Source organism: Raphanus sativus, chromosome 1 (assembly GCF_000801105.2).
Source record: "Raphanus sativus cultivar WK10039 chromosome 1, ASM80110v3, whole genome shotgun sequence".
Taxonomy (NCBI): domain Eukaryota; kingdom Viridiplantae; phylum Streptophyta; class Magnoliopsida; order Brassicales; family Brassicaceae; genus Raphanus; species Raphanus sativus.
Window position 1 is genome coordinate 11,097,417 of NC_079511.1, and position 24,509 is coordinate 11,121,925.

Consider the following 24,509-nt stretch of genomic DNA (forward strand, 5'->3'; position numbering starts at 1 on the left):
TCTTGGCTTGTTGATGCCATTCGCCCGCGTGAAACTCATCGGAAGGTGCTGCGCAAAGATTTGATTTTAGACACGCACGAAAAAAGAGAAAAAAACAACTTTGAGGCAGAGTAGTATATGAACTTTACCAGTACAGAGGTTTTGAGAGCGTTCTGTGTAAGAGTTAGTCTCAAAAAACGGTGTTTACTATATGGAGATGAACATATGCATCTCAAGCTACTCTTCCTTTTCTCCATCTCAAAGCATTCCTTTGACCTGCTATCGTCTTCAAGACTCTCCTCTTCACTTTCTTGGGATTCTTCTCTACTGTCATCTCCGCTGCTAGTATCAGAGGAGAGTGAGTGTACATGATCACTATCTTCTGGAATCTCTAATGGCGTTTCCCCACGGTTAGAATTGCACAACAAGAGAACAGGCTTGTCGCCGGTTTCAACCAGCTTAAACATAAAGGAATCTCCAGCTTTCATCCCGTTGACTTGGCAGAAAGTTTTCCAGCCTGGTCCCAGATAAGTATGGTTGTGTGACTCGTAGTGTCTCAAACCTAAACTCCATCTTCCTCCCCATTCATTCTTTACATTTATCTCACTGAATCCTTTCTCCAGACCATTTGCAGTTATAAACTGCCTCTTAAGATACTGAAAAATAACACAATGCATATCAATATACAAAACTACAAACAGCATTTCAAGTTCCATAAGGTGTGAATGAAAACTATAGTGTGAGTCTATGTATGCATTTACCAGTTTATCATTTATTAGGCTATTAGAAGAGACAGATCCCACATAATAAGAATGGTGTACTGAAGATTCTGGAGCTGGTTTTGGATCATGTTCTGCACGGCACAAACGAAGGACTGGTGGTGCAGATTTTCTGACCAGTTCGAATGTATAGCGATGACCTTTTTTCATCCCATTTTCAGAACAGAATCTTCTCCAGCCAGGTCTGACATAAGTACTCATGCCTGTTCGGTTGTATTTCAAATTAAAGTTCCATGATCTCCCTTCCTCGTTAAGAAGAACGATCCCTTTACCGCTCATTTTGTTTAGACCGTTTGACCTAGCGAAACTATTTGGTATATGCTGCAGTGAAACCACACAATGAGATTAAAGCAGCTCAGAGGTTTAAGTAAATAGATATGTTTGCTTGAACTGTAGGAATCTAAATCTAACCAGTCGATTAAATCTTAGACTAGAGGGTGAGACATTTGCCACAAATTGAGATTGATCTGATGAAGGCTCTTCTTTCGTTCTTGGATTCTTCTTGACTCTCTTTCTCTTCTCTCCTGTAAAAACAATAAAGACATCTCTACCTAATTTCATTGAAATTTTTTTTTTTCACAGAACAAAAGTGTACCGTTATTGTTGGTCTGACCTTGACAATCATCATTGATGTTGTGAGATGATGCTGAAGTATATTGAATGTCACAGAAACTTGGTCCGAAAGCTGTGACATGAAACACCATCTCTCCTTCATGTCTGAAAATGGTGATGTCGCCAACCCGGAGCTCATGAGCAACTGCAAACTCCTCCCACCCATCTGTGAGCTTCAAGCTGTCTATCTTCACTAACCATGTTTTTGCGGACGCATCTGTTCTCAGTTTAGCAGTCTTGATGTGGTCGTTGCTTCCTTGGACATGTTTCAAGAAGAAAGCTACAGGAATGTTCTGCACCAAACATGCAACAAAAGTTAAGCAAAGGAAACACTTTACTTGAAGCGCAAGAAAGGAGTTGAGAAGAGTACGAGGTGAGTATGGAAGCCGGGAAGGAGAGGCTGGAAGAAATGTGGGTTGGTATGAGAGTGAAGAGATTGATCATCAGCCATTGTCGTAACACCTCAAGAGAAAACCTCACAAGAAACCCCACTAATGCTTATATCATGAGCAAAGAGAATAAAAGGAATCTTTTATGGTGGACTCAGAGTTTCATAAAGGTGACAACTTTTATGACACTTGTCTTATTGGTCTTGAATCTCTCGAGGAGAGATAGTGAACAATTTCGAGTTACAGTTACCTTTTCCAGAAACTTTATCGACATCTCCATAAAAACCATGTCTATCCAATAGAATGATCTTCCTCTGCTTTTTAGAGCAGTTGATCTTCGTGAAGAATATTTGCTAAAGACAAAATCAAAGTGACAACACAAAGACAGAGATATGTCTTATTTTAAGTGATCACAAGTTTCGAGCTTTTTTAAAAAGTAGTAAAAAAAAAGAGTTATTGTCACGAATGGGTTGTGCCTTGGAGATGAAGCTACCTATCCTATACATTGCTGACTTTAATTTTCCATTTTTTTTTAAATGCTCAAACAATAGTAAAGTGCTTTACTATTGTTATTAACAACAATATTGTTACTAAACCAGTAGGCGGAAGACACTTTCTATCACATAGACTCACCCAAGAGGCCCTTAAATCTTAAATTATTCTAGCATCAACACTTTGCGCAATGGAAATGTACATTTAGATCTATGTGGTGTGAGCATGTCCTCTTGGAACTGAAATTTAAATGAATGTAAAAGTGTTTGCCATTTTACACACACACACTAGAGATATGAACAAGAAGTAGACATCTAGCCAGAACAACAAGAGAATAATATGCAGACAACAAGCTGCTGCAACTAAACTTGACAGATAGTAAAAAAAGATATTGTAGTGTAACACCACATGAATCATCTTCTCTGGACTCAGAAGTCTCAAAGTTTGGTGCAGAACTGAAGCACCGGAATGGCTTCTTCATCCTCCCGAATGAGTTTCAACAGAAAGGACTCTCCTACCTTTACGCCATGAGCGTCACAGAACTCTCTCCATCCTTTTCCAAGCCGCATTATTCCGGTGTTTCTGTTCTGATCCAAAAGATCCACCACCTGTTTCTTCACTCCATCTTTATCTAACAGAATCATCTTCCCTGGCTTGTTGATGCCATTCACCCGCGTGAAACTCAGCGGGAGCATCTGCGCAAAGATTTGTCTTTAAGCAATAAAAATAAGAAATAAGAGACCAAGAGACACCTTTGAGACAGAGCTGTATATGAGTTTACCAGTTTATAGGTTCTAAGAGCTCTCGGTGTAAGAGTTAATTTCACATATGGGTCTTGACTATATGAAGATGAAGCTCTGTATATATTCTTCTCTTTCTCCATCTCAAACCATTCCTGTGAGCTGCCTTCGTCTCCAAGACTCTCCTCTTCACTTTCTTGGGATTCTTCTCTACTATAATCTCCACTGCTAGTATCTGAAGAGAGGGAGTCTACATCATCACTATCTTTTGAACACTCTGATGGTGTTTTCCCACGGTTGGAACTGCACAACAAGAGAACGGGCTTGTCCCCAGTTTCAACCACTTTAAACATATTGGAATCTCCAGCTTTGATCCCGTTTACTTGGCAGAAAGTTTTCCAGCCTGGTCCCAGATAAGTATGGTCGGGTGATTCGTAGTATCTCAAACCTAAACTCCATTGTCCTCCCCATTCATTCTTTAAAATAATCTCACTGAATCCTCTGTCCAGACCATTTGCAGTTATAAACTGCCTCTTAAGATACTGAAAAATAACAAAATGCATATCAATATACAAAACTACAAAAGAGCATTTCAAGTTCCAAAAGGTGGGAGTGAAACTATAGTGTGAGTTTATGTATTCACCAGTCTATCTTTTCGTAGGTCATTAGAAGAGACAGATCCCACATAGTAAGAATGGTGTAGTGCAGATTCTGGAGCTGGTTCTCCAAGGGACAAGCGGATGACTGGAGGTGCAGATTTTCTGACCAGTTTGAATGTATACTGATGACCTTGGCTCATCCCATTCTCAGCACAGAATCTTCTCCAACCAGGTCCGACATAAGTCTGCATGGTGGTGTTGGTATATGTAGTAATATTCAAATTCCATGATCTTCCTTCTTCGTCAAGAAGAACGATATCTTTACCGCTCATGTTGTCCATACCGTTTGACCTCGAAAAACTAATTGGTACATACTGCGAAGCCATTACATAGTTATATTAAAGCAGCTCAGGTTAACTAAGAGATATGTTGCATGAACTGTAGGAATCTAATCTAACCAGTCGATCAAATCTTAGACTCCAGGGTGAGACATGTGCCATAAAGTGAGAGTGATCCGATGAAGATTTTTTTTTCGTTGTTCTTGGAGTCTTCTCCACTCCCTTTCTTTTCTCTCCTGAACTGTTTCTTGTAACTTTGTTCAAAGAAAAAGAAAAAAAAACTGTTTCCTGTAAATAAAAAGGATAATTTCGTAAAAATAATTCTAACTAAAAATTCACAAAAAAATCTTAAGAAAATAGAGTTTTATTTTGAGTTTTAGAAATAAAAGTAACTGAATTATGGATGATCTTAAATTGTTTGATAAACATTTTAAATTTTAAATATCAAATTTAGTTGATGATAAAAAAAAATATCAAATTTAGTTTGTTTTCTAAAATAGAAAACTCATTCATTTTTTTCTTCAGTATTACTTCATCTGTTTCTGAATAAGTGTCACTTTGATATTTTTCACACAAATTAAGAAACTGACGGTATGTAAATTGTTATTAATTACATCTCTGATTAATAGTATTTGAGATAAATAAAATTATTTATAAAGTCAATCCAGTCTGCAATTAATTTTAATTTTCAGTTGAAAATAAATATAATTTGCATTCAAATTGTAAAGTGGCATTTTTTTGTGTAACAAGAAAAAAAAAGATAAAATGACACTTATTATGAAAAGAGAGAATAAGTTTTTATAACTTTATTTTTCTCTCCATAATTTAGCTACCTTCTTTACTAAATCTTAAAATAAAATTAGCAATTTAAAAAAAAAAGTTTTACATTTTGAATTTTTTTTAAAAAAATTGTTTGAAATTTATCAGTATTTTTTGATTAAAATAAACACAGTTTGTGTATTAAAATAAACATATTTAAAAAAAAATTGTGTATTAAAATGACTGAAATAATTAGTTAATGTAATAAACTGGATAACTAAATTTTAGTTGGAATATTCTTATGAAATTTCCCTAATTAGAAACAATAAGTTTGCATATTTTTCTACAGAATTTGAGTAAATTTTATAGAACGAAAGCTTACCAGTATTGTTGGTCTGATCTTGACTATCATCACAAATGTCGTGAGATGATCTTGAAGTATATTGAATGTCACAGCAACTTGGTCCGAAAGCTGTGACATGAAACGCCATCTCTCCTTCATGTCTGAAAATAATGATGTCACCAATCCTGAGATCATGAGCAACTGCAAAACCTTCCCACCCATCTGCGAATCTCAAACCGTTTATCTTCACTAACCAAGTTCTACCAGACGCGTCTGTTCTCAGTTTCGCAGTCTTGATGTGGTCGTTCCTTCCTTTAAGGTGTTTCGAGAAGAAAACTACAGGAATGCTCTGCACCAAACATGTAACAAAAGTTAAGCAAATGAAACACTTTGCTTGAAGCGCAAGAAAAGAGTTAAGAGTTACGAGGTGAGTGCAGAAGCCAGGAAGGAGAGGCTGGAAGAAATGTGGGTTGTCCGGAGAGCGAAGAGATTGATCATCAGCCATTGTTGTAACAACTCAAGAGAAAATCTCTCAAGAAATCACCGAAGTTTTATATTCTGAACAGAGAGAATAAAAGGAAGGAATCTTAAGGTGGACACAGAGTTTCATAAAGATGAGAACTCTTATGACACTTGTCTTCTTGGCCTTGAATTTCTCGAGGTGGACGACATAGATGGTGAATAATTTCGAGTCAGTTACCTTTGCCAGAAACTTTATCGGCTTTCTCCCCAAAATAATGATCTTTCCTCTGCTTTTTAAAGCCGTTGATCTCATAAAAAGAATCTTTGCTAGAGACAGAATCAAAGTGACAACACAAACACAAAGAGATATACAGTATGTCTTATTTTAGGAGATTGCAAGTTTCGAGCTTTTGTAGAAACTAGTAAAAAGAGTTATTTCCCGGATGGGTCATTGCTGAGGTATTTTTCCAGTTTCTTCAATGCACCAACAACAAGTAGTGCTTAGTATAAATACCTTGCAAGAAGACCGTTCCTATATGATAGTTTTCACAATGTTTAATTAGTAAGGTCCATGTCCCTATTCATTCATCAGTAGAACTATCGCACTGAATCGTCTATCCAAACCTTTTTTACAAATTACAACATACTGCAAACAGTTTGTCATAACTCACAAGTTAGTATTGTCAAACAAAAACTGGAAAAAAAAACATACGGATTAGGGTTTATGAGACATTCGCTACCTAGGTAAATTTCTATCACATGTACAGAAACTAACAAAAGTTCATTAATTGAATTTTGACAAGTATTATGCATTAATCATATTAAAGTATCTCTTGTTTAGTGTTCGATAATTATTGCAACTTTTATATTCCACTTTCTGTTACATGGAATTAGAAACGGAATTGTAATGGAAGCACATAAACGCGATTTTGTAAAAACTATGAAGCCAAAACATGTTGGAAGCTCATATCCAAGTGTATAAAACTAATTTTACAAAACTTATGACTAAAAATATATGCAAGATCTTGTAAAACTTATGGCTTGAGCATGTCCATTTGGAACTGGAGATTAAATGAATGCCAAAGTGTTTGCCATTTTACACACACTAGAGATATGAACCATAAATAGACATCTAGCCAGAAGCAACAAGAGAATAATATACAATCAACAAGCTGCAGCAACTTAAACAAACTTGACAGAGAGTAAGAAGAACATATTGTACCACAGGAATCTTCTTCCTCTGGACACAAAAGTCTCAGAGTGTGGTGCAGAACTTAAGCACCGGAATTGCTTCATTATCCTCCCAAATGAGCTCCAACAGAAAGGACTCTCCTACCTTTACACCATGAGCGTCACAGAACTCTCTCCATCCTTTTCCAATTCGCATTGTTCCACTTGATTTGTTCTTCAAAAGATTCACCACCTGTTTTTTCACTCCATCTATACCTAACAGAGTTATCTTTCTTGGCTTGTTGATGCAATTCATCCGCGTGAAAGCCAACGGAAGGTACTGCGCAAAGATTTGATTTTAGACACCCACAAAAGCAAGAGAAACAATAAACAACTTTGCGACAGAGTGGTATATGAACTTACTAGTATAGAGGTTTTAAGAGCGCTCTGTGTAAGAGTTAATCTCACAAAACGGTGTTTACTATATGGAGATGAACATATGCATCTCAAGCTATTCTTCTCCACGATGCATTGTTGTGAGCTGTCCTCGTCTTCAATACGCTCCTTATCACTTTCTTGGGATTCTTCTTTACTGTCATCTTCACTGCTAGTATCTGAGGAGAGGGAGTGTACATCATCATCACTATCTTCTGGACAGTCTAATGGCGTTTTGCCACGGTTAGAAGTGCACAACAAGAGAACAGGCTTGTCCCCAGTTTCAACGAGTTTAAACATAAAGGGATCTTCAGCTTTGATCCCGTTTTCTTGGCAGAAAGTGTTCCAGCCTGGTCCGAGAAAAGTACGGTTGCTTGATTCGTAGTGTCTCAAACCCAAAACCCAGCTTCCTCCACATTCATTCTTTAAAGTTATCTCACTGAGTCCTTTCTCTAGACCATTTGCAGTCACAAAATCTCTCTGAAGATACTGCAAAACAATGCATCATATACACGAGTCAAAACATACCATGCATACATGACGGCCAAGACCTCATATGTTTACTCTTGCCTAGCGTTTGCGGGAATATGACAAGGTCTTGCCGTGATTTATGAATGCAATTTTCAGTACGAAAACGCACCATGCAGATCAATATTCAAAAAGAGCATTTCAAGTTCCAAAATTTTAGAAACTAAAGAAAGAGTTTATGTATTCACCAGTTTATCAGAACTAAGGCTATTAGATCTGACAGATCCAATATAATAAGAATGGTGTAATGAAGATTCTGTAGCTGGTTTTGGCTCATGTTCGGCATGGGACAAACGGATGATTAATGGTGCAGATCTTCGGACCAGTTTGAACGTATAATGATGACCTTTTTTCATCCCATTTTCAGCACAGAAACTTCTCCAACCAGGTCTTACAAATGTCTGCATGCCTACTTTGTTGTAAGTCATATTTAAGTTCCATGATCTTCCTTCCTCGTTAAGAAGAACAATAATCTCTCTACCGCTCATGTTGTCCAGACCGTTTGACCTAGCAAAACCCGTTGGTATATACTGCAATGCAATCACACAATGAGATCTCAGAGGTTAACTAAGAGATATGTTGCATGAACTGTAGGAATCTAAATCTAACCAGTCGATCAGAACTTAGACTTGAGGGTGAGACATGGGCCACAAATTGAGATTGATTTGATGAAGAATCTTCATTCGTTCTTGGATTCTTGACTCTCTTTCTCTTCTCTCCTGAATTTTCTGTAACTTAAAAAAAAAACAATAAGTTTGCATCTTATTCTACAGAATTTGAGTGCATTCCATAGAACAAATGTTTACCAGTATTGTTGGTCGTCTGATCTTGACAATCATCATTGATGTTGTGAGATGATGCTGAAGTATATTGAATGTCACAGCAACTTGGTCCGAAAGCTGTGACATGAAACACCATCTCTCCTTCATGTCTAAAAATGATGATGTCACCTATCCGGAGATCATGCCCTACTGAAAAATCTTCCCAACCGTCTGTGAGTCCCACGCCGTCTACCTTCACTGACCAAGTTTTAGCGGACGCATCTGTTGTCAGTTTCGCAGTCTTGATGTGGTCATTATTTCCTTGGAGGTGCTTCAAGAAGAAAGCTACAGGAATGTTCTGCACCAACATGCAACAAAAGTTAAGCAAATGAAACACTTTTCTTGGAGAGCAAGAACACAGTTAAGAAGTGTACGAGGTGAGTGTGGAAGCCAGGAAGGAGAGGTTGGAAGAAATGTGGATTGTTCGGAGAGTGAAGAGATTGATCATAAGCCATTCTTGAACACTTCATCACAAGAATTCTCAAGAAATCACTAATGTTTATATTCTGAGCAGAGAGAATAAAAGGAATCTTTTGGTAGACTCAAGTTTCGTAAAGGTGATAACTTTTATGACACTTGTCTTCTTCTTGGTCTTGAATCTCTCCAGGTGGGCATAGATGGTGAATAATTTTGAGTTACAGTTACTTTTTCCAGAAACTTTATCGACTTCTCCAAAAAACCATGTCTATTGCCAATAGAATGATCTTCCTCTGCTTTTTAGAGCCGTTGATCTTCGTGAAGAATCTTAGACAAAGACAGATATCAAAGTGACAACACACACACAAAGACGCAGAATATGTCTTATTTAGGGGATTCCAAGTTTCGAGCTTTTGAAGAACTAGTAAAAAAAGAGTTATTGTCACGAATGGGTTGTGCCTTGGCCCTTGGAGATGAGCTACCCCATCTTATACATTGCTGACGTATTTTCCCACTTTTTTTTATTACCCTAACAACAATAAAGTGCTTACCATTTCAATGAAAACCTAGTTTTTACAATCTTTAGTTAGTAATTAAAGTCCATGTTCATCCGTCATCCCCATTCATTCATTAGGAGAACTATCTCAATAAATCCTTTCAAGGCCATTTGATCTCACAAACCTCTCTAAAACATACTGGCTACTGCAAACATATTTAACACAAGTTAAATTTCAGTCACATGTTCATTAGTTGAGTTTTTGATAATTACTCTGCCTTCATCCCCTAGACTATATTTGAAAAGTGATTTTGCCACAAGTCCTCTCTACAATCATTCTCATAAAAATAATATGACATGACTACTATAATTGATGACATGGCTTATAGTTTAAATTACATATAATGTTAATTTATATTTTTGGTAAGCTTTTAAAAATATGGTAATAACTCATATATTACTTTTAATGTCGATTTATATTTTTGGAAATTTTTTTAGAATATGGTAATAACTCATAAATCATCATTAAAATAAATATATTCAAATATTGCATTACAAATTTCGAAATATCATTTAATTATATATTTTTAAAAAATATTATAAAAATGTATATCAATAAATTTTATTACTAATATTTTCAAAAATGTATACTTTTTTTTAGAAAATTATAAAAATTTAATCGTAAAATCAGTAGTTTCTTATATTTCTACATATTTTATAAATATTTTTAATTTTAATTTTTGATAATCATGCAATTTTGTACAAATTTATTTAATATATTTAAATAAAATGAATAGATAGAAAAATCTATCTAAGATTATAATTTTAAATATATACATGCATATTTTTAAATATAATAATAAACAAAATTATTTTTATCCTAATTTTTATTTTTAATTAAATCAAATTTATATTAAAATATTGATAAAAAAAGAAAATTTACGACATTAATAACATTTTATTTTAAATATAATTTATATTTATCTGTCAGAAAAATATTTTAATTTTTTTTACTGCACATGGTGCAGGAAAACACCTAGTTATATCAAAATATCACTTGTGCATTAGTGTTTGTTATTTCTTACGATATTATAACCGTTCAATCCTTACTTGTTTTGATAATCTCTGCTAATTAAGTTTTGAACCTTAACTCAATCATAGGTCCGAACAGGTTAGCTTTCTAATTCCATGTAACATTCATTCTTAAATGGTAACATTGCACTTTTTATATTTATATCCCACCTAACGTCTGTGAGATGTATTAAGTATGGTCAATTAATTAACATTTGACATGCAGAGGTGGGTCCCCTTATTCACATGCGAGTTCCTTGTAATAAGAAGAAGACGATGAGGTTTTCTCTATCTTATATATTTATCTCTCTTCAAAGGTAGACAACCAAGTGGCTTCACTTCTTGTTTCTAGACAAGAATTTAATCATGGCCAAAGAAATGGCAGCTTGTTTCGTGCTCGGACTGATTCTCATAGCTCTATTCATCGTGATCTTCTTCAGGCCTCTGGAGTTACCTCACGTCACTCTCGTCTCCCTCAACGTGAGCAGGCTTAACTTCACCTCATACCATATCTCCGGCTACGTGGATATGCAATTTCAAGTTTTAAACACAAACTTGTTGACTGATTTATCATACGACGACGTTTACTGATCAGTGTACCACGGAAAACGCCGTCTGGCCTCGACCATGTTCCCGGCCTTCTTTCAAAAGGCAAGTGAGACGAAGCAAATCAACTTCACTCTCTATGTAACACCTGTAACTACTACAGCCAGAGAAATCCGCAAAGACTTGGCCCCTTACTCTTTTGAAGAGTTCGATGTGAAGCTGGATACGTTCATAAAATGGGAATTTGGGTCGTCCTCGTCCAAGTCCGTTAGCGTTTCCTGCAGTGAGGTACCAGTGGGTCTCCAGCTTACGGCTCATGGTCACGGAAAGATGATTGGTCCAGCAAGGACGTGCAAGGTGTTTTAGTTTTCAATATTATATAACCTTTGGCTACTAGAGCATATGTAAAGACTTTGGAAGATGTAATGAATGTTTAATAGTATTTCCACTCTAAACAACGATCATATATATATATATATATATATACGCAAGTGTATGTATCAACTCGTTATATAGTATATGCTCGATGAGTTTCATTCACTAGAACATCTCATGTTTACAGAAAAAAGACAAAAACAGGGGGCTTGCAAAACCCAATCAACAGAGAGAGGGCAATAACAATCTTCTTTTGTTTTTCTCTCCCCATGATCAGTACTGAAACGCATGTTGTTGCCTGTATGATGATGGATTCTCGTCTGGAAGATTTAGTATCTGCTGAATCTGGTGATGAGCCTGCAAACAAAGGTTTACAATGTTCAGACACACAACCCTTTTAACAAATCAAATTTACTATATGAGAATGCACACTGGTTTTCTACTTGAACTTACCAGCTTGATGCGCCCTTTGATCTGCGCAATTACACCAGTTACTTCTTCTAAGTGTCTGCATAAAGACAAAAGACAAGTCAGTCTTCCATCACACAATGAATCAAACCATGTTTTCCCTTGAATTTATACAGAATAAATTCAGTGTATAGAACAGCCCAAGGCTTGAAGAGGCGACAAAACTAATTTTCAAAACTTTTTGAGAAAAGCAGCATGTGGAGGAGCTTAAAAAAAAAGAAAAAAGAAAAGCAAGGTGTTAACATACTTTTGAACTCTTTCCTCCCTTTGTGGAATATAGTCAAGAGCTTCTTGCCGGGTAAACTCCACATAAAAGCCGAGCCCTACATCCATGAATACGTGCCTTGTATCTGGCCTGAACTCACACAGACACCCAAATCAAGTGCTTAAATATATAAATCAGAAAGCAAGTCTGGTACATGCCATCTCCAATTTTATCCCAACGGTTAATACATAGCTAGTATCTAACATACACAACATTGTGAAAGTAGACACTACTTGAATGCGCAAGAGTTTGTATTATTTGTGAAAAATGCATTAAGCTATAAGTGACTTACACTTCAGCTTGCATGTAAACTTCTGAACCGAGGTTGACCGTCGTTCTGAGACTATTTACACCATTTTTCTCCAGAGTTTCAAGGTTTTTCCGCAAATCAGAGCTGAAATGGGAGTAGCCGTTAAGGAGAAAAAGGAATTTCCAAGTAAACTAAAAGCTCACTAGAACAGCAGTGTATTGTGAACGACTAAACCAAGAACTATGACTTTACTAGATGGTGTAAATTTACTTGATAAGAATGCACAGTGACTTTGCTGGTGTAAATAAGACTCACAAGAAGAGCAAAGTATTGTGAATGACTAAACCAAGAACAGCTCCTTCGAATTACAAGAAACTCAAACCTGAATTGTTCATCTTAAGTGCGGCTAAGACAAGGGAGAAGCTAACAAAACAACAAGGATCAGCTATACAAATTGAGAAGCAAGAGATTTTATTTTACTATACAAAAGGATACAGTGCTTTTTGATCTTCAAAGATGTTGTCACTGCAAAAACCAACAAATGCAGCAGAGGCCACAATGAATGAATATAAGATACAAAGAAAACAATCTAACCTAAACCCTCCGATAAAGACTTTACATACATACAATTCAAAAATCTAGATTAATTCTGAATAATCAAAAAGGAGGTAACTCTCTAGTACCGTGAAGCAATAGTCTGTAAAAGCTTCTGTTTTAAACCTTTATCGATGATTTCTTCCAAAAACTGCAAGTCCTTTTGACGTCCCTCCTCCATTACTGCAAAACATTACTCAGTAATTACTAAAATACATGAGACACATTACATCGAACAAGTGGTGAACACTCCACAAGAGAGAGACACATTTACGCAGTTCAGTTCGACTTCTAATATTAGAAAATCAAACTGACCTCGGTCGGTCGTGTCCAGAACTGTATCATAAGTTCATAACCTTGCCCGTGAGTCACGGTGACGGTGACGGTGACGGTGACGGTGACGGCGAGTGGCGAGGGTGAGCGCGAGATAGGACTAATTGGTTTTTAACTTTTTACAGATTGAACGCGAGAGCATTTAGGCGTTACCGTACCGATTATTTAAACCAAGTGAACCGGGTTTGCGATCACCTAAACCGAATATTGATTTTTAACTTTCAAGTCCTTTTAAAAGGATTAATTAGCAGAATAAGAAGCCAGCTACTATCAAAACTTACTATTTCCGCTTAGAGCACCCCACATTGGGGTATCTAGCTTAGGTGATCGCAAACCCGGTTCACTTGGTTTAATAACAAGATTGTTGCGAGCAAAATCCACAAAGTCCAAAAAAATCCATAGAGCAAGTTACGTGTCAGGAAGATAGTGGACGATACAGTTAGTTAGAGTCGAGCTAAAACAGAAACGGAAGAGGACGCGTGTCGTCATTTGATTGAGAGAGCGGGAGTTTGTTAGAAGTCGTTAGGAGCAGAGTACAAGAAACAGAGTTTTTTCGCTTTTTGTAATTCATTCAGAAAATTGAGATGGTAACTCTTTTAAGACTTGTAAAACTCTGTAATTCTCGATGTACATTGTTGGATAAGATTGTTCTTTTTTTTTTTTGAAACACACTTTGCACTAGAACATGTTTTTGCTAAAGAGTCATTGAATCTTCTACACTTAACCTCTATCATGGAGCAAGTTGTCCCGATCCTAAACCAGTAGGCGGAAGACACTTTCTATCACATAGACTCACCCAAGAGGCCCTTAACTCTAAAATTCTTCTAGCATCAAATTACTCCTTGTGTTTTTGTATATTTTTGTGGCTTGCGCATGTCCTCTTGGAACTAGAGATATGATCAATAAGTAGACATCTAGCCAGAAGCAACAAGAAAATAATATGCAGTCAAAAAGCTGCTGCAACTAAACTTGACAGATAGTAAGAAAAATATATTGTAGTGGAACACCACATGAATGAATCATCTTCTCTGGACACAACAAGAGTCTCAAAGTTTGGTGCAAAACTTAAGCACCGGAATGACTTCTTCTTTCGCCCGAATGAGTTCCAACAGAAAGGACTCTCCTACCTTTACACCATGAGCCTCACAGAACTCTTTCCACCCTTTTCCAATTCGCATTATTCCGGTGTTTCTGTTGTGCTCCAAAAGATCCACCACCTGTTTCTTCACTCCATCTTTATCTAACAGAATCATCTTCCCTGGCTTGTTGATGCCATTCACCCGTGTGAAATCCAGCGGGAGCATCTGCCCAAAGATTTGTCTTTAAGCAATAAAAAATAAAAACAACAGACACCCTTGAGGCAGAGCTGTGCATGAACTTACCAGTTTAGAGGTTTTAAGAGCTCTCGGTGTAAGAGTTACTTTCACATATGGGTCTTGACTATATGAAGATGAAGCTCTGCATCTTGAGCTATTCTCCCTTTTCACCATCCCAAATCTTTCCTGTGAGCTGCTTTCGTCTCCAAGACTCTCCTCTTCACTTTCTTGGGATTCTTCTCTGTTGGAACTATTTTTTTAGCAATGTATTCATATGCTAAAAATAGAGTTAGTGTGAATGAGAAATGGAGGTCTAATGTGTGTGATTTGAGAAACTTGTATAGAGTTACAAATATACACATTAGATATTTGGATTTGGGTTTTGATTTGTTAGTTGGACTTCATGTTCATTAACTTAATCTTATAAACCAAATATATGTGATCTTTTATATTGATAAAATATAAAAAAGAAATCCATTTAAAGTATATTATTTTGTTTGAATGAGTCAAATAATAATAATTATACTCTTTATTTTCTTGGTCAAAATGTGAAATGAATTCACATAATAATGACAAGAAATAAAGTCTCCATTAGTGCACCATGGAGGTTTCATTTTTATGTTGAAAATGAAACTTGTGCTTCTCATTATTTTTCTATATAAATGGCTTGTTAGCATGATAGAAAGAAATACTCATCAAATACCAAAAGAAAAACCACAATCTCCTATATTGAATAGTCATGTTAGTATTTTTTATTTCTTGTGTCTGAGAGTACAACACAAAACTAGTTTCGCCAGGCTTCTGATAGAGTGACGCAAATTCAGAAGATTGTTTGCAGTTGTATCCTGGGACTCATTACGTTATCGAACCGTCGCACTACGGGACGTATTTTGAGTTAAGGAAAGAGATAATATCTCGCCTCTGCAGTTGTATCATCCTTTTCTTACTCTTTGATATAGTATTATCATTTTTTATTTTTTACAATATTCAGTAATCCGTAGTTTATAAAATACGGTTCTATCAGTCTTAACTCAAAATATCCGTTTATTGCTTTGCACTAACCGGACTGATTATTGTAAAAAGTAATTTTTTGTAAGAACAGGTTGATCGATTCTCGGGAAAAGATGCCGGAATCAGATCTATATGATTATTTAAAAATAATCATTCTTCAATCCTAATTCTTTAAATTTTTATTTGTATTTTTTATACTAACAAAAACTGATTATTTTTTGAAGTGTTTTTGTTATGAAAACAGGTTTTAAAGAACAGGTTAATCAATATTCGGAATAGGTGCCATGATCGATTTGGCTCTATTGCTGGGAATTAGATAATTCCTATGATGAAAATCACTCTCCTCCATCAGCTTATTCTCGATTATGATTTTACTAGAATATATTTTCTGATTTTTCAGGAAAAGGAGATTGTCACTTGTTCTAATCAAAACCGAAAAGGGAAGTTGGTTCTGTATATTTTATTGGTTTCAGCATTGTTTTTTGTCATGAAATTATCAAAAGCATTTCTTAATGTGGTCTTACGTGTGTTTTCTTGATCAAATAATTTAATTGGTCAAAATGTGTTAATGCTTACTTGGTTAAAGATAATTTATTTGTGCTTTAATTATCAAGAATATGATTAACGTTTTGATTTTGTGATTTCAGATTTTTTATCATGAGAAAAGAAAACTGATTCAAGTTTCAAAAATATGGTGAAATCATAGTCATAAATAACATTTTGATTCTCAAGGGATCATGTTATATGAATGGAAATGAATTTTGTGAGTCGACGCCCCAAATTAAGTTTGGAAGAGGTCTGCCACATATAAATCATTTGCCATAAGAAATAAAATGTTTGTTGATATTTGATCAAAACATTTGTATTTTATCAATGCTTAAATGCACATTTTAAAAAGGTTGACCATGCAAAACCAATGAGAATTCTCAAACCAATATGACCGAAACTGACATGTGTATTGTAGTTTCTAAAGTCAATATATTTGAGAATAGCCATAGAAAATGGTGGTTTTGATGGCACAAACAATATCATATAATGATATGTATATTTGCTAAAAGCAAAATATGTTTTGGAAAAATTCAAAGCATATACAAGTTAGATTTATAAATCAACTTGAGAGAACTATGAAAATAGTTGTATCTAAAATGTGAATTTCTGAGAATGAAATACATTTTAAAGAAAATTATAACAATTTTTTGAAATTGTTTTTATTATTCATTTAAATCTAAAAGAGTTGTAGATTAACCTTCTAAGCTCTTAAGAGATGTTAAATGTAAATATGCATGGTTTTAAGCTATCTCAAGAAATGTGGGGGAAGCTTTGCTTACCATATAAAGTCGTTGGCAAGAGGCCAAATGAAATTTGTGATAGTTATCAAAATATGATTAAAAAAAAAAACTAGTGTCATACATTGAGTTTTATGTATAATGGTTGATTGTATCTTAAAAGAAAAAAGATGACAAAAATCATTAGACAATTGATCACGACTAATCTCAAGAGATTATGTTCAATGTGATGACAACCTAGGATCCTATTACTAAAGGTGTGTCATGAGATCAAATTGTAATATCATCAAGAGGAATGGGTTTAGCCTATGAACTAAGATGAGGTTTGGCGGTAACTCTACTTATCAGATTGGAGATCCCAAGAAATAGGTTCAAGGAGACAACTAAGTCAAACTAAATCTGCCCAAAGCACTGTCAGACTTCGGTCTGTACCCAGTTCCCAGGATGATTAAACAGTGCTACATGTAAGGAATAGAGGATAAGCATTTGCTTTTAATGATTTGTGCCAATTGTTTTGAGATATGAATGGAGTAGTACATGATATTCCTCTAAACAAAACTAATGGCAAATCACCTTGTGGGTGTGAAATGGGGCCGTTTCTAGGAGAATAAAATGGCTATATTCTCTAAAGTTCACTCATGATTACCAGGAATGTTCACGGCCAAAATGAACACAATAGAGAAATTGGTTTTGTGAGAGAATGAAACTGTGTTTTGGCTATTGTCTAGGTTTACACCAAAGCCCGGGAGGTTCAAGACATCATGGCCACCTCCTGGCCGAGTAAATCCGATAGCTATTAACAATGACTGGTTCAAGGCTGAAAAATTGCTACCAACTCATCATACAGTGAATTTCTCGCTTGTACTCTCAAAAGTCCTTAGTTGAGTCTTGTTGAGTCTTGTCGAGTCTTGTCTAGGAAGTCAAGTCTGTCGAGTCGTCTAGTGTCTAGAAGCATTTCTATTCATGTGGGGGATTGTTGGAACTATTTTTTTAGCAATGTATTCATATGCTAAAAATAGAGTTAGTGTGAATGAGAAATGGAGGTCTAATGTGTGTGATTTGAGAAACTTGTATAGAGTTACAAATATACACATTAGATATTTGGATTTGGGTTTTGATTTGTTAGTTGGACTTCATGTTCATTAACTTAATCTTATAAACCAAATATATGTGATCTTTTATATTGATAAAATATAAAAAAGAAATCCATTTAAAGTATATTATTTTGTTTGAATGAGTCAAATAATAATAATTATACTCTTTATTTTCTTGGTCAAAATGTGAAATGAATTCACATAATAATGACAAGAAATAAAGTCTCCATTAGTGCACCATGGAGGTTTCATTTTTATGTTGAAAATGAAACTTGTGCTTCTCATTATTTTTCTATATAAATGGCTTGTTAGCATGATAGAAAGAAATACTCATCAAATACCAAAAGAAAAACCACAATCTCCTATATTGAATAGTCATGTTAGTATTTTTTATTTCTTGTGTCTGAGAGTACAACACAAAACTAGTTTCGCCAGGCTTCTGATAGAGTGACGCAAATTCAGAAGATTGTTTGCAGTTGTATCCTGGGACTCATTACGTTATCGAACCGTCGCACTACGGGACGTATTTTGAGTTAAGGAAAGAGATAATATCTCGCCTCTGCAGTTGTATCATCCTTTTCTTACTCTTTGATATAGTATTATCATTTTTTATTTTTTACAATATTCAGTAATCCGTAGTTTATAAAATACGGTTCTATCATTCTCTACTATCATCTCCGCTGCTAGTATCAGAGGAGAGGGAGTCTACATCATAACTATCTTCTGGACACTCTGATGGTGTTTTCCCACGGTTGGAACTGCACAACAAGAGAACAGGCTTGTCGCCGGTTTCAACCACCTTAAACATAAAGGAATCACCAGCTTTGATCCCGTTTACTTGGCAAAATGTTTTCCAGCCTGGTCCGAGATAAGTATGGCTGAGTGAATCGTAGTATCTCAAACCTAAACTCCATTTTCCTCCCCTTTCATTCTTTAAAGTAATCTCACTGAATCCTCTGTCCAGACCATTTGCAATCACAAAATTCCTCTGAAGATACTGCAAAACGACACATGCATATCAATATACAAAACTACTGACAGCATTTTAAGTTCCAAAAGGGGTGAATGAAAACTATAGTGTGAGTTTATGTATTCACCAGTCTATCGTTTCTTAAGCTATTAGAACTGACAAATCCCACATAGTTAGAATGGCGTAATGAAGATTCCGGAGCTGGTTCTGCAAGGTACAAGCGGATGACTGGTGGTGCAGATTTTCTGACCAGTTTGAATGTATACTGATGACCTTGGTTCATCCCATTCTCAGCACAGAATCTTCTCCAACCAGGTCCGACATAAGTCTGCATGCTTGCTTTGGTGTATGTAATATTCAAACTCCATGATCTTCCTTCCTCGTTAAGAAGAATGATCTCTTTACCGCTCATGTTGTCCAGACCGATTGACCTCGAAAAACTAATTGGTACATACTGCAATGCCATCATCACATAGTTGTATTAAAGCAGCTAGAGGTTAACTAAGAGATATGTTGCATGAAACTGTAGGAATCTAATCTAACCAGTCGATCAAATCTTAGACTAGTGGGTGAGACTTGTGCCATAAAGTGATCTGATGAAGAATCTACTTTCGTTCTTGGACTCTTCTTCACTCTCTTTCTCTTTTCCCCCGAACTGTTTTCTGTAATTAAAATGGAAGATTCCATAAAAAATACTCAAATTAAATTTGGTTAATACCTAAATTCTTTTGCTACCTAGTTTACTATCTTAACTAATTATTTTGTTTATTTCAATAAAAATATTAATTTTTTTTTCAAAAAATATCTGAAATTCACAAAAAAAATTTCTTAAGAAAAACTTTTTTTTTACATCAAAAAAGCATTGTATTATTCAAATTTGAAATAGTTTGAGTAATTAAACTGGAATAAAATAACCAAAAGCTTACCAGTATTGTTGGTCTGATATTCACTATCATCACTGATGTTGTGTGATGATGCTGAACTATATTGAATGTCACAGCAACTTGGTCCTAAAGCTGTGACATGAAACACCATCTCTTCTTCATGTCTAAAAATGATGATGTCACCAATCCGGAGCTCATGCGCTACTGCAAAATCTTCCCACCCATCGGTGAATCTCAGACCGTTTATCTTCACTAACCAAGTTTCATCGGACGCATCTGTTCTCAGTTTAGCAGTCTTGATGTGGTCGTTACTTCCTTGGACGTGCTTCAAGAAGAAAGCTACAGGAATGTTCTGCATCAAACATGCAACAAAAGTTGAGCAATACTTAGCAAAAAACAAAAAAAACAAAAGTTGAGCAAATGAAACACTTTTCTTGAAGGGCAAGAAAAGAGTTAGGAGTTACGAGATGAGTGTGGAAGCCAGGAAGGAGAGGCTGGAAGAAATGTGGGTTGTTCGGAGAGTGAAGAGATTTATCATAAGCCATTCTTGAACACTTCATGACAAGAAAAACTCTCAATCACTGTAAGTTTTATTTTCTGAGCAGAGAGAATAAAAGGAATCTTATGGTGGACTCGAGAGTTTCATAAAGGTGAGAACTTTTATCATACTTGTCTTATCTTGGCTTTGAAACTCTCGAGGTGGACGACATGGATGGTGAATAATTTCAAGTCCGTTACTTTTTCCAGAAACTTTATCGACTATCTCCCCAAAATAATGATCTTTCCTCTGCTTTTTAGAGCCGTTGATCTCGTGAAGAATCTTTGCTAAAGACAGATATCAAAAAGTGAAAACACTAACACAAAGACAGAGATATGTCTTATTTAAGGGATTGCAAGTTTCGAGCTTTTTAGAAAACTAGTAAAAAAGAGTTATTGTCACGAATGGGTTGTGCCTTGGAGATGAAGCTACCCATCTTATGCATTGCTGAGGTATTTTTCCAGTTTCTTCAATGCCCTAATAATAAAGAAGTGCTTAGTATAAATACCTTGTAAGAATGCCGTTTCTTTGATAGTTTTCACAATCTTTAATTAGTAAGGTCCATGTCCCTATTCATTCATTAGTAGAAATATACTGCAAACAGAGCTAACACAAGTTAAGACCTTGATCTCACAAAGGGTCAAAACCATTTAATCTCACAAACAGAGTTAACACAAGTTAATATCGTCAAAGAAAAACTGAAAAAAGAAAACATACAGATTTGGGTTTTTGAGACATTCGCTACCTAGGTAGTAGATTTCTATCACCTGTGCAAAAACTAACAAAAGTTCATTAGTTGAATTTTGAGAATTATTATACATTAATCATATTAGAGTATCTCTTGTGCTTTAGTGTTTGTCATCTTACATTACATCCGTTCAATCCTTACTTGTTTTGATAGACTCTACTCAATCTTACGTCTGAACAGGTTAGCTTTTCTATGTGTATAGATCTTACAAGTAGCTTTCTAATTCCATAGATTTATTCGTAAATGGTAACTACAACTTATATAAATTACATGGAATAGGAAGCGGATACATCTGAAGCGGATACATCGGAAGCGGATACGTGAAAATGAAATCATAAGGAAGCACTAGAAACAGAGATTTAAAAAAAAAACTAGGAAGGTATCTATCTATATACATATATTTTTATTTTATATATATATATATATGTGTGTATATATATATAATTAAAATATAAAAATAATTTTGTAAAACATGGCTTAAAAATATATGCAAGATCTTGTATACTTGGATCTATGTGGCTAGATCATGTCCTTTTGGAACTGGAACTTAAATGAATGCGAAAGTGTTTGGCATTTTACACACACACACACACACTAGAGATATGATCGATAAGTAGACATCTAGCCAGAAGCAACAAGAGAATAATATGCAGTCAACAAGCTGCTGCAACTTAAAGAAACTTGACAGAGAGTAAGAACATATTGTACCACAGGAATCTTCTTCCTCTGGTCATAAAAGTCTCAGAGTTTGGTGCAGAACTTAAGCACTGGAATTGCTTCTTTATCCTCCCAAATGAGTTCCAAAAGAAAGGACTCTCCTACCTTTACACCATGAGCGTCACAGAACTCTCTCCATCCTTTTCCAATTCGCATTATTCCAGTTGATTTGTTCTTCAAAAGATCCACCTCCTGTTTCTTCACTCCATCTTTACCTAACAGCATTATCTTTCTTGGCTTGTTGATGCCATTCGCCCGCGTGAAAGCCAACGGAAGGTACTGCGCAAAGATTTGATTTTAGACACACACGAAAAAAGAGAAACAATAAACAACCTTGAGAGAGAGTAGTATATGAACTTACCAGTACATAGGTTGTAAGAGCGTTATGTGTAAGAGTTAACCTCACAAAACGCTGTTTACTATATGGAGATGAACATATGCATCTGAAGCTACTCTTCCTTTTCTCCATCTCAAAACTTTCCTTTGACCTGCTATCGTCTTCAAGACTCTCCTCTTCACTTTCTTGGGATTCTTCACTACTATCATCTCCGCTGCTAGTATCTGAAGAGAGGGAATGTACATCATCACTCTCTTCTGGAATCTCTAATAGTGTTTCCCCACGGTTAGAAGTGCACAACAAGAGAACAGGCTTGTCGCCGGTTTCAACCACCTTAAACATAAAGGAATCTCCAGCTTTCATCCCGTTGACTTGGCAGAAAGTTTTCCAGCCTGGTCCCAGATAAGTATGGTTGTGTGATTCGTACCGTCTCAGCGGTAAAATCCAGCTTCCTCCCCACTCATTCTTTACCGTTATCTCACTGCATCCTCTGTCCAGACCATTTGAAGTCACAAACTCCCTTTGAAGATACTGCAAAAAACGACACATGCATAATATCAATATACAAAACTAAAAAGAGCATTTGAAGTTCTGAAACTATATTGTGAGTTTATGTATGTATTCACCAGTTTATTAATTCTTAGGCTATTAGAAGAGACAGATCCAGCATAATAAGAGTGGTCTAATGGAGATTCTGGAGGTGGTTTTGGATCATGTTCTGCACGGGACAAACGAAGGACTGGTGGTGCAGATTTTCCGACCAGTTTGAATGTATAGTGATGACCTTTTTTCATCCCATTCTCAGCACAGAATTTCCTCCAGCCAGGTCTGACATAAGTCTGCGGACCTGCTTCCTTGTATGTCATATTCAAGTTCCATGACCTTCCTTCCTCGTTAAGAAGAACGATCTCTTTGCCGTTCATGTTGTCCAGACCGTTTGACCTAGCAAAACCGGTTGGTATATACTGCAAATGCAATCACACAATGAGATTAAAGCAGGTCAGAGGTTAACTAAGAGATATGTTGCATGGAACTGTAGGAATCTCATCTAACCAGTCGATCAGAAATTAGACTTGAGGGTGAGACATGTGCCACAAAATGAGAATGATCAGATGAAGAATCTCCTTTTGTTCTTGGAGTCTTCTTCACTCTCTTTCTCTTATCTCCTGAACTGTTTCCTGCAACTTCAAAACAGTTTAAAAAATCTCAAGTTTGCATATTTTTCTACAGAATTTAAGTATATATTATTTTATTTTATTTTATTTATATACTAGGAGCCCATGCCCGAAACTACATCATCTAAATATTTGTTTCATCCGAGCAGTCTTCTAACACAATGGCTAGGAATTTTCTAGCTGAGCTAACGACCTCGTAGTATTTTTAAGTACTTTCATAGAACAAACGTTTACCAGTATTGTTGGTCTGATCATCAATATCATCATTGATGTTTTGAGATGATGCTGAAGTATATTGAATGTCACAGAAACTTGGTCCGAAAGCTGTGACATGAAACACCATCTCTCCTTCATGTCTGAAAATGATGATGTCACCAATCCGGAGCTCATGCCTTACTGCAAAATCTTCCCATCCATCTGTGAGTTTCAAGCCGCTTATCTTCACTAACCAAGTTTTAGCAGACGCATCTGTTCTCAGTTTCGCAGTCTTGATGTGGTCGTTACTTCCTTGGACGTGCTTCAAGAAGAAAGCTACAGGAATGCTCTGCAACAAACATGCAACAAAAGTTAAGCAAATGAAATATTATTGTAGACAGATCGTTTCTTAAGGCGCAAGAAAAGAGTTCAGAGGAGTACGAGATGAGTGTGGAAGCCCGGTAGGAGAGGCCGAAAGAAATGTGGATTGTTCGGAGAGTGAAGAGAGTGATCATAAGCCATTAATGTTGTAACACCTCAAGAGAAAACCTCACAAGAAATGTTTATATCATGAGCAAAGAGACTAATAGGAATCTTTTATGGTGGACTCAGAGTTTCATAAAGGTGACAACTTTTATGGCACTTGTCTTATTGGTCTTGAATATCTCGAGGTGAATAATTTCGAGTTACAGTTACCTTTCCCAGAAACTTTATCGACTTTCTCCCAAGAAACCATGTCCATCCAATAGAGTGATCTTCCTCTGCTTTTTAGAGCCGTTGATCTTCGTGAAGAATCTTTGCTAAAGACAGATATTAGAGTGACAACACACACTAAGATATGTCTTATTTAGGTGATTGCAAGTTTCGAGCTTTTGAAAAAAAACTAGTGAAAGAAAAAGAGTTATTGTCACGAGATGGGTTATGCCTTGGAGATGAAGCTACCCATCTGATACATTGCTGACGTATTTTCAAATGCC

The 24,509-nt window shown here is 35.9% G+C and overlaps 6 protein-coding genes across 7 annotated transcripts; all 6 read right to left on the reverse strand.

The window, feature by feature from the left end:
* Window positions 1-35: 35 nt before the first annotated feature.
* On the reverse strand, window positions 36-5,734 carry LOC108845160 (B3 domain-containing protein REM17-like). The gene is made up of 12 exons (XM_056989608.1): window positions 5,455-5,734; window positions 5,070-5,379; window positions 4,049-4,182; window positions 3,635-3,964; window positions 3,033-3,533; window positions 2,716-2,946; window positions 2,010-2,112; window positions 1,709-1,770; window positions 1,354-1,663; window positions 1,170-1,282; window positions 741-1,079; window positions 36-635 (listed from the first exon to the last, which is right to left on the reverse strand). The coding sequence occupies exons 1-12, from the start codon at window positions 5,533-5,535 to the stop codon at window positions 36-38; spliced, it is 3,114 nt and encodes a 1,037-aa protein (XP_056845588.1). The 5' UTR covers window positions 5,536-5,734.
* Window positions 5,735-6,619: 885 nt separating this feature from the next.
* LOC108845170 (B3 domain-containing protein REM17-like) lies at window positions 6,620-8,901 on the reverse strand. The gene is made up of 6 exons (XM_018618428.2): window positions 8,821-8,901; window positions 8,432-8,744; window positions 8,235-8,353; window positions 7,814-8,155; window positions 7,086-7,586; window positions 6,620-7,002 (listed from the first exon to the last, which is right to left on the reverse strand). The coding sequence occupies exons 1-6, from the start codon at window positions 8,899-8,901 to the stop codon at window positions 6,748-6,750; spliced, it is 1,611 nt and encodes a 536-aa protein (XP_018473930.2). The 3' UTR covers window positions 6,620-6,747.
* A 2,505-nt stretch (window positions 8,902-11,406) lies between these two features.
* LOC108833907 (uncharacterized) lies at window positions 11,407-13,401 on the reverse strand. Of its 2 annotated transcripts, XM_018607300.2 has the most exons (7): window positions 13,244-13,395; window positions 13,018-13,111; window positions 12,830-12,859; window positions 12,377-12,478; window positions 12,067-12,174; window positions 11,805-11,859; window positions 11,407-11,708 (listed from the first exon to the last, which is right to left on the reverse strand). In XM_018607300.2, exons 2-7 carry the CDS (start codon window positions 13,107-13,109, stop codon window positions 11,625-11,627), a joined length of 471 nt encoding a protein of 156 aa, XP_018462802.1. In that variant the 5' UTR covers window positions 13,110-13,111; window positions 13,244-13,395; the 3' UTR covers window positions 11,407-11,624. The 2 variants fall into 2 exon arrangements, with proteins under 2 accessions (XP_018462802.1, XP_056866701.1); XM_057010721.1 differs by lacking the exon at window positions 12,830-12,859 and having other exon boundaries at window positions 13,244-13,401.
* A 773-nt stretch (window positions 13,402-14,174) lies between these two features.
* Window positions 14,175-14,814, reverse strand: LOC108863239 (B3 domain-containing protein REM12-like). The gene is made up of 2 exons (XM_057010726.1): window positions 14,644-14,814; window positions 14,175-14,565 (listed from the first exon to the last, which is right to left on the reverse strand). Exons 1-2 carry the CDS (start codon window positions 14,749-14,751, stop codon window positions 14,308-14,310), a joined length of 366 nt encoding a protein of 121 aa, XP_056866706.1. The 5' UTR covers window positions 14,752-14,814; the 3' UTR covers window positions 14,175-14,307.
* A 3,812-nt stretch (window positions 14,815-18,626) lies between these two features.
* Window positions 18,627-20,367, reverse strand: LOC108833905 (B3 domain-containing protein REM17-like). The gene is made up of 5 exons (XM_018607299.2): window positions 20,287-20,367; window positions 19,865-20,174; window positions 19,482-19,600; window positions 19,066-19,392; window positions 18,627-18,965 (listed from the first exon to the last, which is right to left on the reverse strand). The coding sequence occupies exons 1-5, from the start codon at window positions 20,365-20,367 to the stop codon at window positions 18,627-18,629; spliced, it is 1,176 nt and encodes a 391-aa protein (XP_018462801.2).
* A 1,363-nt stretch (window positions 20,368-21,730) lies between these two features.
* On the reverse strand, window positions 21,731-24,096 carry LOC108845203 (B3 domain-containing protein REM17). The gene is made up of 6 exons (XM_057010732.1): window positions 23,974-24,096; window positions 23,566-23,881; window positions 23,216-23,340; window positions 22,789-23,127; window positions 22,187-22,693; window positions 21,731-22,104 (listed from the first exon to the last, which is right to left on the reverse strand). The coding sequence occupies exons 1-6, from the start codon at window positions 24,052-24,054 to the stop codon at window positions 21,850-21,852; spliced, it is 1,623 nt and encodes a 540-aa protein (XP_056866712.1). The 5' UTR covers window positions 24,055-24,096; the 3' UTR covers window positions 21,731-21,849.
* Window positions 24,097-24,509: the final 413 nt, after the last annotated feature.

What these genes read in the sequence shown, in the direction of transcription:
- LOC108845160 (XM_056989608.1), bottom strand. Translation starts at nt 5,535, where the DNA reads ATGGCTGATGATCAATCTCTTCGCTCTCCGGACAACCCACATTTCTTC. An exon ending in ACTCCTTTCTTGCGCTTCAA is followed by an intron (nt 1,664 to 1,708) that starts GTAAAGTGTTTC and finishes TGTTTGGTGCAG; the next exon opens with AACATTCCTGTAGCTTTCTT. An exon ending in AGGTCAGACCAACAATAACG is followed by an intron (nt 1,283 to 1,353) that starts GTACACTTTTGT and finishes TTGTTTTTACAG; the next exon opens with GAGAGAAGAGAAAGAGAGTC.
- LOC108845170 (XM_018618428.2), bottom strand. Translation starts at nt 8,901, where the DNA reads ATGGCTTATGATCAATCTCTTCACTCTCCGAACAATCCACATTTCTTC. An exon ending in TCAGACGACCAACAATACTG is followed by an intron (nt 8,354 to 8,431) that starts GTAAACATTTGT and finishes TTTAAGTTACAG; the next exon opens with AAAATTCAGGAGAGAAGAGA. An exon ending in CTCTTAAAACCTCTATACTA is followed by an intron (nt 7,003 to 7,085) that starts GTAAGTTCATAT and finishes ATCTTTGCGCAG; the next exon opens with TACCTTCCGTTGGCTTTCAC.
- LOC108833907 (XM_018607300.2), bottom strand. Translation starts at nt 13,109, where the DNA reads ATGGAGGAGGGACGTCAAAAGGACTTGCAGTTTTTGGAAGAAATCATC. An exon ending in GTTTACATGCAAGCTGAAGT is followed by an intron (nt 12,175 to 12,376) that starts GTAAGTCACTTA and finishes GTGTGAGTTCAG; the next exon opens with GCCAGATACAAGGCACGTAT. An exon ending in AGGGAGGAAAGAGTTCAAAA is followed by an intron (nt 11,860 to 12,066) that starts GTATGTTAACAC and finishes GTCTTTATGCAG; the next exon opens with ACACTTAGAAGAAGTAACTG.
- LOC108863239 (XM_057010726.1), bottom strand. Translation starts at nt 14,751, where the DNA reads ATGGTGAAAAGGGAGAATAGCTCAAGATGCAGAGCTTCATCTTCATAT. An exon ending in CTCTTAAAACCTCTAAACTG is followed by an intron (nt 14,566 to 14,643) that starts GTAAGTTCATGC and finishes ATCTTTGGGCAG; the next exon opens with ATGCTCCCGCTGGATTTCAC.
- LOC108833905 (XM_018607299.2), bottom strand. Translation starts at nt 20,367, where the DNA reads ATGGCTTATGATAAATCTCTTCACTCTCCGAACAACCCACATTTCTTC. An exon ending in CTGGCTTCCACACTCATCTC is followed by an intron (nt 20,175 to 20,286) that starts GTAACTCCTAAC and finishes TGTTTGATGCAG; the next exon opens with AACATTCCTGTAGCTTTCTT. An exon ending in ATATCAGACCAACAATACTG is followed by an intron (nt 19,601 to 19,864) that starts GTAAGCTTTTGG and finishes TTTTAATTACAG; the next exon opens with AAAACAGTTCGGGGGAAAAG.
- LOC108845203 (XM_057010732.1), bottom strand. Translation starts at nt 24,054, where the DNA reads ATGGCTTATGATCACTCTCTTCACTCTCCGAACAATCCACATTTCTTT. An exon ending in CGGGCTTCCACACTCATCTC is followed by an intron (nt 23,882 to 23,973) that starts GTACTCCTCTGA and finishes TGTTTGTTGCAG; the next exon opens with AGCATTCCTGTAGCTTTCTT. An exon ending in GACCAACAATACTGGTAAAC is followed by an intron (nt 23,341 to 23,565) that starts GTTTGTTCTATG and finishes TTGAAGTTGCAG; the next exon opens with GAAACAGTTCAGGAGATAAG.